General features: G+C 37.7%; 1 protein-coding gene across 1 annotated transcript in view; it reads right to left on the reverse strand.

Annotated features, from left to right (window-relative positions):
* Positions 1-1,493: 1,493 nt before the first annotated feature.
* Positions 1,494-12,052, reverse strand: part of SMIM13 (small integral membrane protein 13) — a 31,928-nt gene continuing 21,369 nt past the window's right edge. Inside the window, exon 2 of the mRNA XM_058555266.1 lies at positions 1,494-5,816. Coding sequence (XP_058411249.1) covers positions 5,629-5,816 — 188 coding nt within the window. The 3' untranslated portion in view covers positions 1,494-5,628. The remainder of the gene's footprint in view (positions 5,817-12,052) is intronic.

The following is a 12,052-nucleotide window of genomic DNA, read 5'->3' on the forward strand; positions in this document are numbered from 1 at the left end:
TGTTCCTTGCTGCAGTTAGCATGAGTTTTCCAAGCCATCTGTACTTAGTCCAGGTGCCTGCAAGAGTAGCCACTCAATATGTTAAACGAGTGAATCAACGCTCTCCATCACATATGCAGGCACTTCAAAACCTTTGCCATTGCATAGGTTTCGTGACCTAGATCTTTCCTACTTCTCCAGCTTCAAACCGTCGTCCCCCCAATCACTCTCTATTCCAGAAATAACCACCTACAGTTCTCCAAACAAGACATCTTCCCATAACTCCGACTTTGCACATGCTTTCTTGTCTGCAATCCTCTTCTCATCCTCTACCTGGAAAAATCCTACTCCTCCCTTTAAGATTCCTAGAGAAGCTTTTGCTGTCCTTCCCTCTTCTCTCCTCCCCCAGCCCCCCAACAAAGTTCTCCATAAATAGCATCATTTTTATAAGTGAAGTACTTACTTGTACATAACAATCATATACTGGCCTGTGGCCTGTAGAGCTGCCAGGATGAAGAGAAACATTATCACAGCTCCCCAAGAACATTCCTCTTTCATTTTCAGGAAACTCTTTCCTTTTACGGGCCACTTGACATTCCAGATCTTAAGATCAGTCTCCAAGTGCCTGACCTGGTTTCCAGGTCATGGTCATCTTCTCCATCCCAACTCCAGCCATCATGCAAAAGTATTAGTGGCCATGCTGACAGTCCACAATACCTTGGAATGAATCACAGTTCTCTGACTCCTCCTTTCTATGGCTATATTTAGTGTCACTGCTCAGAACTGCTTCACCTCTAAAATCCTGGTCTTAACCCTGAACTTCCTAGTCTATCCATTATACACATGTCATACTCATTTTATCTTCAATCTCTACCCCTTCCCATTCACCCAATTTTTCAGTGCCTTACTGACCTGACTTCTCTTACAACCCAGCCCAAATCCCAGGGCCAATGTGCAGCAATCTCAAATGACCTTGCCCTTTAGACAGTCCTACCTTACAAAGCCCAACCCTGGCACAACCCACTTTTTCCTATTCTACATTGTCGCTGCTGAAGAAAAATCAAAACTTGGCCCCCAGCCACTGCAATTAATGGTTTCCTATCTCACATGGGTTTTCAAAGGCATTCCTCATTCTTTTTCCTTGGCTTTGGTCAGTTTCCTCACTCCATCTTCCTGGCAATTAATACTAACAAAAATGTGAGACATGATCTCTGGTAAACAGTTTACCAAAACAATCTTGAGGGTGTTGGATAAATGCATGAGAAGAAAACAAAAGGTTAACCATGGTAAATGTAATTTAGCTCTACGGCTATATGTCCTTAGGTTCTAAGTCAACTACCTTCATGGCATTAAGAATACTACTGCTATCTGGTCTTAATTCTTACAGATTTTCAGAGGTTGAAAAACGAGGTGAAGGGTAGACCACTGGTAAAAATGGCTGCTTTCAAATCCCCCATGTTCAAGGTCCCCTTCATACTTACTACACTTTATTAATGAAACATACACAATTTCTGTTTTCATTTTAATTTATTCTATGCAGTTTAAAGTGAAAGTTAAAACATCATACAAACCACAGAAGCTTTATATTACTGATCAGTTTTAAAAAAAAAAACAGTGAATGATCATTCACATACATTCTTCATCTCTAATTTTACGTCTCGTTATACAAAGGTACTAGTAACATACACAATTCTAATTCCTTAAAAACCTATTTGCCAAGCAGCAAGATGACAATGCAGCATAGCACAGCACAGAAGGTTTCCTTTAAGAAACCATAGCAGCAGTATTTGGTAAATGGTTCTGCATAGAACTGACTTAGAGGGTAACATTAAACATTGGTCATAAAACAGGCAGCACACGTACATTAACAAATAGAAAATGTAACTTTTACTAATATAAGCTAAAATGTTACTCTTTACGCTTTAATTTAAAAACTACAGGATACTTTAAAAGAAGACAATACAAGGTGCCTTCATTCTAGACTCCATAACAAGATACTATTCCATTAGTTGCTTGGGAGTCTATAAACTTTGACACTGCTCATTGGCTTCTTAAAGTCAACTTAAAATATAAAAGCACTTGAAGTTTACCATCAAAAGCTCAAGTTACATTGGTTGCATGTTACATTAAAACACACCTTTTAAGAAAAACTAACATTAAAAAATACCACATTGTTGACTTAATTTCAAAAATTGTTGCTCTTAAAAGTAAAAATGCACTACTTTCAAATCTTTCAACACATTTTGGTTTAAAATGCCATATTTTGTGAAACCGTTACTTGAAGTATTCCCAACTTTCAGCAAAATAACAGTTTGAAGTTGTTTTTAAACCTAATAACATCTAAAGAAATGGGTCAGCACATGTGTGAACTGGCGCTCCACCAAATAACAAAATATTTGTTTCCTCCACGAAAACAATACTACAAAATCCATCGGATGAATTCTATTTTTAGTTTGATGTAAATATTAAAAACCTCATTTAACAGTGCCACACAAATATTTAGTGTTTTTTGGTATTTAAAATCAGAGCAATGCTACCAATACATTTGATACAGGCAACTTTCACAGACATTTCAGAGGCAAAAAAGAAAGATTTGGAAATGGTTGGTTGGGAAGGAAATGAAACAACCTGCCAGTGTCCTCAATTTTAAAATTAATCCTCAAAAGATGGCATACTTGATCACCATCGTTTGTCAGTAGTCAGACAAAACTAATACTTGTACGTGTTTTTAATGCTCAGAACCTTCTAAACTTCTAAACCAAATTAACCACAGCCTAGTCTGTCTCCTACTGCGAAACTGAAAACGCACTTATGATGAAGTTCTGGTAAGCTCAGCTACAAAAGCTCTACAACAGGAAAAGAACAGAAACACCATACCACACAAATAACTCTGTGTTAACAACTATTTCTTTTGTCTTTCATAGTGGCCTTAGAAATACGTACTATGTGGGGGAAGAGAGGTGTAGGGGGGAAAAAGATGTTAAACAAAGGAAATTAGTTTGTAGAATTTTCATATTGGCATCAGTGATTTCTTTTGACTCTCCTAAGAGTTAAAACACAGCAGGATGTGAGCTATTAATACGCTTTTGGGTATATTTCCCAAGTAAGTTAAGCAGAACATTTCTTAAGATTCTATTAAGACACACATCTTTGAAGCATAAATATTAATAAATAATACCAGCACGTACACCTTTACATGGATTAATTTGTAGATGACCCTTGTAGATTTGGGAAGGTCATGTCAGCCACCATTCTTTAATACTGACACAATATGGAAGTTCATCAGCTACTTAAAAGTTCGTCAGCAACTATTATTATCTAAACCTAAGATTATCCACTATAAAGCAGAATCCACAGCTCAAAATGTTAGACTATGAAAAATCTAATTTAAATATCCTCCCAGTACCGAGCTTTTTAGTCATTTTTTTTCTAACTGATGATCATTTTAATATATTTAGCTAGTATGAAGCCCTAAAATTAATGCTCAAAACTTGTGTCACTGTTTTAATACCTAAGTCACATAAAAATAGAAAATTGCATCCAATAAGGAAATGAAGACAGAAAGATTATGCCCCATTCTCAGCTGCTGGGGATTTTCCCCAGCAAGCACTTAAAGTTATTTTCTGTAAATTCCCTTTTAGTATACCCAAAGGGCTACAGTGACAGCAGAGGTGTTCATCAGGAATAAAACTTGAGGCAGAACAAGTGAACTGTTAACAAACAAAACTATCGGCATACAGTATGAGGTATCAAACATAAAATTACATACCATCATAAAATAGAGGTGATATTCTGTGATGAATAGTTTTTATGAGAACAGGTTAAAAACACAAAAAGAACTTAGATTAATAGGACAAGTTGGCTTTGCAATTCATTCTAGTACAAAGCAGGTAACACTAAACAGGAAGGTTCTTTGATCCGTATCTCTCTCCCCAGTAAACACAGAGTCCAAAGTTCAGTGAAGACAAACATGGGAACCTGGTAAGAGTCATTTCACAGGGAAGCAGGCATTTTCACCCGCTCTCTATTTTTCCCTCTATACCCTGTACCTCTGAGGTCTTGTCACTGAGTTGCTGCTTGTGAAGAAATATTTTCTCCACAAGACAGGCCTTGAGCATGAAGTCCTCCCATAGAAAGGGAGTAACTAATCCTACTCTTCCTAAAGTAGAAGACAGTTCTTAGGTTTCTAAGTTACTACTCTAATATCTTGAGTAAGTTGCCAAAAAAATGTATCTCATAGAGGATAACTATTTTAGCAATATTGTTAAGAGGCAGGATTAAGTTCTCCAATAAATAATTATCATCCTAGAAAGAAAAATAAATTTACAAACTATTTTTTATCTAAGATACCATCAATTGTAGGATGCACCATATGTATCACTAAGAAAAAACACAGGCAATTAAACTATGACACAATGCTTTCGTATCATGTAGAATGTTTATATTTATTGAAACAGAGCTTTTAGAGTTAAACAGATTTTACCACGTCGATCCTGTGCATACGTAAAGAGAATATATGAAATACACTGGTTAAGTTATAACTATAACCTCATATTGAGTCCAACTCTTCGGAATCACTTCTCAGATCACAGTCGTCGACGTCTGCACGCTTCCACACAACAGCACCCTTGGTGTCACCAAGAGCGCTGGTGACACAGCATTTCTCAAAACAGTGCTCCACCACTGTCTTCTGTTTAAGGTCAGCAGGAAGCTTTGGACAAAACAATGTTTGACGCCTTAACGACAGTCCTGCTCGACGCATGAATCGATCACACCAGCCTCGTGTTGCTCTGAATTTTGTTTCATCTATTCCAAGGGTTTTGGCAATTTCTCCCGCCTTCAACTGCATCGCCTGGCGTGTGACAGGCAGTCCTTTTGCACGTGTCTCACTGACAAAGTGTAGTACAGCTTCGTCTACCTGTGGGTATCTTCCTTTCTTAGGTTCCGTAAAGCATTTTGTTGTTGCTTTACAAGAAAATATGGAATTTCGGTCATTCCTCCAGTGACGGACATTTGCTTCACTGATATCAAATGTACGCCCCACTGCTCTGTTTCCATGTGTTTCTGCATATACAATAACTTTTCGTTTCAATGCTGAATCATAGTGTAATCTTTTTGAAGACATCTTAAATGCCAATTAAACCTGACATGTCTGATACCCACAATACAGTGATGACGCTATGATAAGCTATAAGTTCACACATGCAGGCTGGATAATTACATCGTGACTATTGCCTAGTTGACAGTAATCGTGAGATGCATTCCAATTTTAGACAAGGTAAAACGTGAAAACAAAAACCACAAAAAAACAAAAAACGTACATTATAGAATTAATATGGTTTTTCAAGCCTGTAATGTTTACCAGATTCACACCAGTCCAAGAAAATAAGCCCAATAGCCAAGGATTAAGTACATAAGTAAATGCTAGTGAAGCAAAAGGTTATCTTTAAGATGAAATTTGCAATGGTCCAATTTGGTTTTAATTCCCTTTACTTTCATATGGCTTATATGTAAATCTTTTTTTGAATTGGACTTAAAACCAAGTACAAATGTTCTTCAATCTTTTAAGCAAATTGCAAAGCCGAGTCACTAAAGACAGAGGCTCCCAACTGCCTTTCATCATTCACTAACACAGGACCATGGCCGGGGTCAGCGGCCTTCATCAGCAGGTGCCCTTCTTTGGCGAGCGGATCTGATCCTCTGCGGAGACGATGAAGTGTCCTCTTCTGTTTCAGACCCTGAAGGCTCATGATCTCCCTCCTGGGATCCTGTGTCTCCCACCAGTTCCCGCAGAAACTTAAATTTCGATAAAAAGAGATGCCATACAAAATACCAACCTAAAGAAAGACAAAAACATTGAAGAAAAATTATTACACACAATGTTATCAATTGACAACATTCCAGTTAATTGTGGGGAGGTATATTACAAAATAATATGTATAACATAAATAAATATATAAATATATATGTATATTACAAACACTTATTAAGCATTTACTAAGGACAAGGCATAAGGATAAACTCTGGGAGTATACAGGGACGGCAAAAACAGTTTCTGCCTTTACGAAATTTAAAATCCAAGCTTGGTCCATCTACATCAAAATTATAATGAGATTATGATACCTAAGTGAAAGTGTTTATTATATTAAAATTAAATTTTTGAGAGAATTTTTCTGGGGAAGAAAGAATACACTATGCTAATATTTACTAAAAGCCAAGTTTTCTTCAATCAGAATGCAAAAGACATTAAATAGCAAGAATCAACCACACTACCATGAAAACCTCTCAGTCAGGACCAAGCTATTCATAAGTTTCTAGAAATAAATTTTCACAGAAAATTAATAAATTTTCTTCAATTACATGATGAAAGAATAAAGCCAGAGCACCAGCATCTTAAGTTCAAGATTTTAAAAAATACAGTATTCTCTTGTCCAAGTCATTAAGAAGTTTGAATAAACTCTCCTTAAAAAAAAAATTACTGGGGCCGGCCCGGTGGCGCAAGCGGTTAAGTGCGTGCGCTCTGCTGCGGCGGCCCGGGGTTCGCTGGTTCGGATCCCGGGCGCGCACCGACGCACTGCTTGGTAAGCCATGCTGTGGCGGCGTCCCATATAAAGTGGAGGAAGATAGGCACCGATGTTAGCCCAGGGCCGTCTTCCTCAGCAAAAAAAAGAGGAGGATTGGCGGATGTTAGCTCAGGGCTGATCTCCTCACAAAAAAAAAAAAAAAAAAAAAATTACTAACCAAATTTTGCTTATTTTTGCAAGGAGTTTTAAGTGTACTAAGTTTTCGGTGCCCACTAATAAGGACAAAAAATCAATCAAGGAGCACACAGGACAAACCTCTGGGCCCACAAGTGGTTGCTCTGAAATCTTAAGAGCATAAAATAAACCAAATCAACCACTGTAACCAAGTTTTTCATGCTAGCATGTTTCCTTGATGCCTTCTACTTTAAACTCTCTAGTTTCATTGAAAAGCAATGGATCACAGCATATTCTGATGAGTAGCATCTAACACCAGGCCAAGATGAATGGCCACTTTAAGGAAGTTCCTAATTTTACTTGTTTCTTTCTTACAATCTCTGGGAAAAAAAGATCAACATAAACTCCTTTGTACTAAAAGACTAACTTCAGAGATTTAACCCATTTCTCAAGTTTTTGCTTTAAGCTTGAGTGCTGAGTACTAACTGAACCATACCACAAATATATTTTGGTTAACCATGTGTTTGAGTAAAGCACTTAACTTTCTAAAATAGTATTTTAATCAATGTTCCAAATTAGCAAGCTCTCTTTTCACCCAAAATTCTTTGTAAAAATAGGCAGAGCATATTAGTGGAAAGAACACTGGCGAAGGAGTCAGGAGTCTCAGTGCTGATGGAAGATTCATCAAGCTATTGGGAGGGAAAAATGAGACGGTATCTAAAGGGCTTAGGTGCCTGGCACTGAGTTCCCATTTTGTAAAACGCTCAATTGACATGAGCTGTGGTTGTCCCTGTGCAGTGCAATCTGAGGTGGCCTCTATTTTCCTGTTTAATTATCTTTTTCTTAATTGAGTTACAATTCACATATCATAAAATCCTCCCTTGTAAAGTATACAATTCAGTGGTTTTTAGTATATTCACAAGGCTGTGCAACCATCACCATTAACGAACTCCAGAACATTTTCATCAACCCCAAAAGGAACCACATACCCATCAAGAGTCATTCCTCATTTCTTCCTTCCCCTAGCCCCTGGCAACCACTAATCTACTTTTCTGTCTCTACGGATTTGTCTATTCTGAACATTTCATATAAATGGAAACACAATATGTAGTCTTTTGTCTGGCTTCTTTTATTTAGCATATGTTTTCAAGGTTCATCATCCATGTTGTTGCATGTATTACTTCGTTCCTTTTTGTTGTTGAATAGTGATATTCCATTGTATGGATACATCACATTTTGTTTAACCATTCACCAATTAATGGACATTTGGGTAGTTTCCACTTTTTTTGGCTATTATCAAAAACAAGGTTTCCATATTTTTTTTGTTTTTTTATAATTTTATTTATTTTTCCCCCAAAGCCCCAGTAGATAGTTGTATGTCATAGCTGCACATCCTTCTAGTTGCTGTATTTGGGACGTGGTGTCAGCATGGCCGGAGAACTGGCGCGTCAGTGCACTCCTGGGATCCGAACCCGGGCCGCCAGCAGCGGAGTGCGCACACTTAACCACTAAGCCACGGGGCCGGCCCAAGGTTTCCATATTTTGGCTGCAATGACCATTGTGTACAAGTTTTTGCATGGGCATGTTTTCATTTCTTTTGGGTATATATCTAGGAGTAGAAATGCTGAATCATATTGGTAACTTTACGCTTTGCCATTTGTGAAATTGCTAAACTGTTTTCCAAAGCAGCTGCACCAATTTACATTCCCACCAGCTACGTACGAGGTTCCAGTTTCTCTACAACCTCACCAGGACTTTCTACTCTTCACCTTTTTCATTATACTCATCCTAACAGGTGTGAAGTGGCATATCATTGTGGCTTTTATTTGCATTTCCCTAATGGCTAAAGATGTTGAAAGTCTTTTCATGTGTTTATTGGCCATTTGTATATCTTCTCTGGAGAAATGTGTATTCAAGTCCTTTGCTCATTTTTTAATCAAGTTGTTTGTTTTTTTATTGAGTTGTAAAAGTTCTTTACATATTCTTGATTCTAGGCCCTTTTCAGATATATAATTTGCAAATATTTTCTCCCATTCTGTGAGTTGTCTTTTCACTGGTCTGATAATGTTTTTTAAGTACAAAAGTTTTTTATTATGATGAAGCCTAATTTATCATTTTTTCTTTGTGAAATCCAATTTATCTATTTTTTTCTTTGATTGCTTGTGCTTTTGGTGTCATATCTAAGGAACTACTGATTAACCCAAGGTCATCCAGATTTATACCTATGTATTCCTCTAAGAGTTTTAGTTTTAGTTTTTACATTTAGGTCTTTGATCCATTTTAGTTAATTTTGGTGTGAGAGTGAGGTCCAAATTCATTCTTTTGCATGTGGATATCAAGTTGTTCTAGAAGCACTTGGTGGAAAGACTGCTCTTCCTTTCATTTAATTGTCTTGGCACCTTTGTCAAAAATCAAACAACCATAAATCTTACAGGTTATTTCTGGACTCTCAATTCTATTCCATTGATCTGTATGTCTATCCTTATGCCAGTACCACACCACCTTGATTACAGTAGCTTTGTATTAAGTTTTGAAATCAAGAGTATAAGTCCACCAACTTTGTTTTCTTCAAGATTGTTTTGGCTGAGTCCCTTGCATTTCCATGTGAATTTTAGAATTATCTTGTCAATTTCTGCAAAAAAGGCAGAGAGAAGTTTAATAGGGATTGCACTGAATCTGTAGATCAATGTTGGGACCTACACTGTTTTTTCAATAGTGCTCTGTACTTACCCAATTTTTCCACGACGGACACACATGATTTAGAAAATCAGGAGAAAAGTCAGAAACTGATAAGTAAATCATGAATACTCTATAGATTTATAATAGATTTATATGTTTTAAATACCCCAATGCTATTAATTGGCCCAAACTAATAAGGCCAATTGATTTCAACAGATACTAAGGAAAACCCCTAACTCTTACGTTAGTTTCGAGAACCCAACCTAAAAGTTAAGAGAACTCATTTGCCCAAGGTACTGCACTAAACAGAGATTATGGCAGTGAATTTACCACCAGGGAAATTATAATCAAACTCAAAGAGAGTAGTCTTGACCTCATAAAAACCAAAGATTCCAACAGTAGCTACAAGGTACAAAATCATAAAGAAAAGGAAGGAAGGTTACTGGAAGTCTTTTTACTGAAAAGAGACTATGGTGAAGGGCTGTCACCACTGAGGTTCCCACCACAAAATACTACAGTGCCCTTGGGATGGTTAAGAGAAAGCGAAGTCTCCCAGCACAGAAATCTACAAAATACGGAACTGAGGATAGCTGCAGCAGTCATAAGAGCATTCAGCTAGATCACAAACTCTCTTTCCCAATTTTAATAAAACAAACCAAAAAAAATTTTTTCTAAATCACTGCCAGCAACCAAACAATGTAAGGGATTCAATGTCAAGTCAAAACTCAGAATGTGTTGGCCAATGAGAGATACTCTCGAGTTTGGAGCAGCAAAATACAGCCACTACCTCCAAACTCATCACTCCCCTCTCTACCCACACCAGCTAAACCACTTGACTTCACATCTCTTTAATTTTTACCCTAAATCTAGAGTAAGCAAACTTGAAAAGTACGCTAATTTTTCCCTATTCTGCCTGAGTGTAAGGTGTGTGAGGACTGGGGTTAGAGGGGGAGAATGTGGATAGTGACACTGCTTCCCACAAAAAATCAAGAAGTAGAGAATTCCCCTAATGCAGACATGGAGTTCATATGCTGGGCAGCCAAAAAGAAAAACACCCACTGTGCTTGGTTTTTTACAATGACTACTGTAATGACAGGGTGGGAATGTAAAGCTAAGAGATAAATTGTAGTGTTGATAAGAATTGCAGGGGTATCCACTCAATTGAGGGAAGTTCAACAAGTTGCTCTCCAAGTAAAATGACTAAGTTCTTACACAGCTGTAATTTTGGGAAGAGAGATGGGAGGAGGAGGAGAAGGAGGGGGATTTCCAGATCATAATACCTAGGATTGGTAAGATCTCATGCTTCTATAATAGATCTTTTATCAACGAGTGTTAACAGTCTAAACAAAGGATGATACTAAAACTTCCAGGCAGTTTGATCAGAAAAACAACTATACACAACATACTTATTTTGGAAAAAGAACCATTATTAAAAGCCCAATGAGTATATACCAGGAACAGCATGACTTAGCAAAGAAGAAACTAATAAGAGAGGTACTATAGTACCAGATAAAACTGCCAATAAGATATTCACTGGCTATGTTAATTAGATAGCTAACTTTTTTTTTTTTTAACTTTGGGACAGGTACTGTGAAGAAATGCTTTGCACATATCATTTACTGGCCAGACTAAAGTGTCCCTTCACATACTTATGGTATGTCACACTCCCTGTAGCTGATTAATAGGGCCCTGACCTATTCATCCACAGCATTTTACTTGTACTGATCTTATGAGAAATACAAAGTAGAAAGTCATATACATAGTTGATCTTCTGTTATTTTAATAAAGCAGCTTTTAGTTCAAGTAACAAAAATCCTGACTTAGCTTAACCAAAAAGGAGGAATTTGTTATTAGCTTACAGGAACGTCTCAAAGAGGGCATGGGAGGAAGAACCCTTACAGGGTTGTTCTAGAACTAGGAGAAGGCTCTTGTGAACTGAGGTCATTCTCTCAGCATCTGTTGCTCTCTACATACTTGCTTCATTTTTTCTAGGCTTCTTTCACACACAGTTGCTGCTTCACACTTGATATGACTTCTCCTTCATATCCTCAAAAAAACAGCCTAGAATCTCTCTCCCAACTTGGGTCAACTGTCATCCCCAGCACCACTGGGCACTACCTGGGTCAGGCATTGTGAACATGGCTATAGGGCCACCCCCAAGAGTTCAAGGGTGATTTTAGAGATTGGAGGGGGGTGGATAGGATAGCCTGGCAACAGAACTTCAATAAAGACGTCCCCTCTACTTTTATTAGGCAATAGCCTCCTGAAGGATGGTCTCCTCTAAAGAAGTCACCAAATAAACCATCCCCGATCCAGGCAGGCAATTCTTTTGTTGGATCAAGTCTAACCAAAACCTTCAATCTTCTTGGGATCTGCCTTGATTCCTTCAAAACATCAACACAATGTGACCTTTGATGAATGTCCACACTGCAAGAGGTCCTCAACCTCCCGAGCTGAGGAACTATTTTGGGTGAGGGTAAGGTGGAATCAGATGAGGCTAGGAGTCATATTCTCCCTTTTAGGAAAAAGAACACATGTAAATGTAAGGCAAGTTCAAAAGCATTTATTATCCAATGGAATGGCCCTAGTTGAGAAATCTGATTATCACACTGCAGCGATTCAGAAGAAGAATCACTCAAACTGTCTACTCATCATATTCTGCTAGGGAGCTTTTAGAAACTATAGATTCTCAATGA

This window comes from Diceros bicornis, chromosome 14, assembly GCF_020826845.1.
Source record: "Diceros bicornis minor isolate mBicDic1 chromosome 14, mDicBic1.mat.cur, whole genome shotgun sequence".
Classification (NCBI taxonomy): domain Eukaryota; kingdom Metazoa; phylum Chordata; class Mammalia; order Perissodactyla; family Rhinocerotidae; genus Diceros; species Diceros bicornis.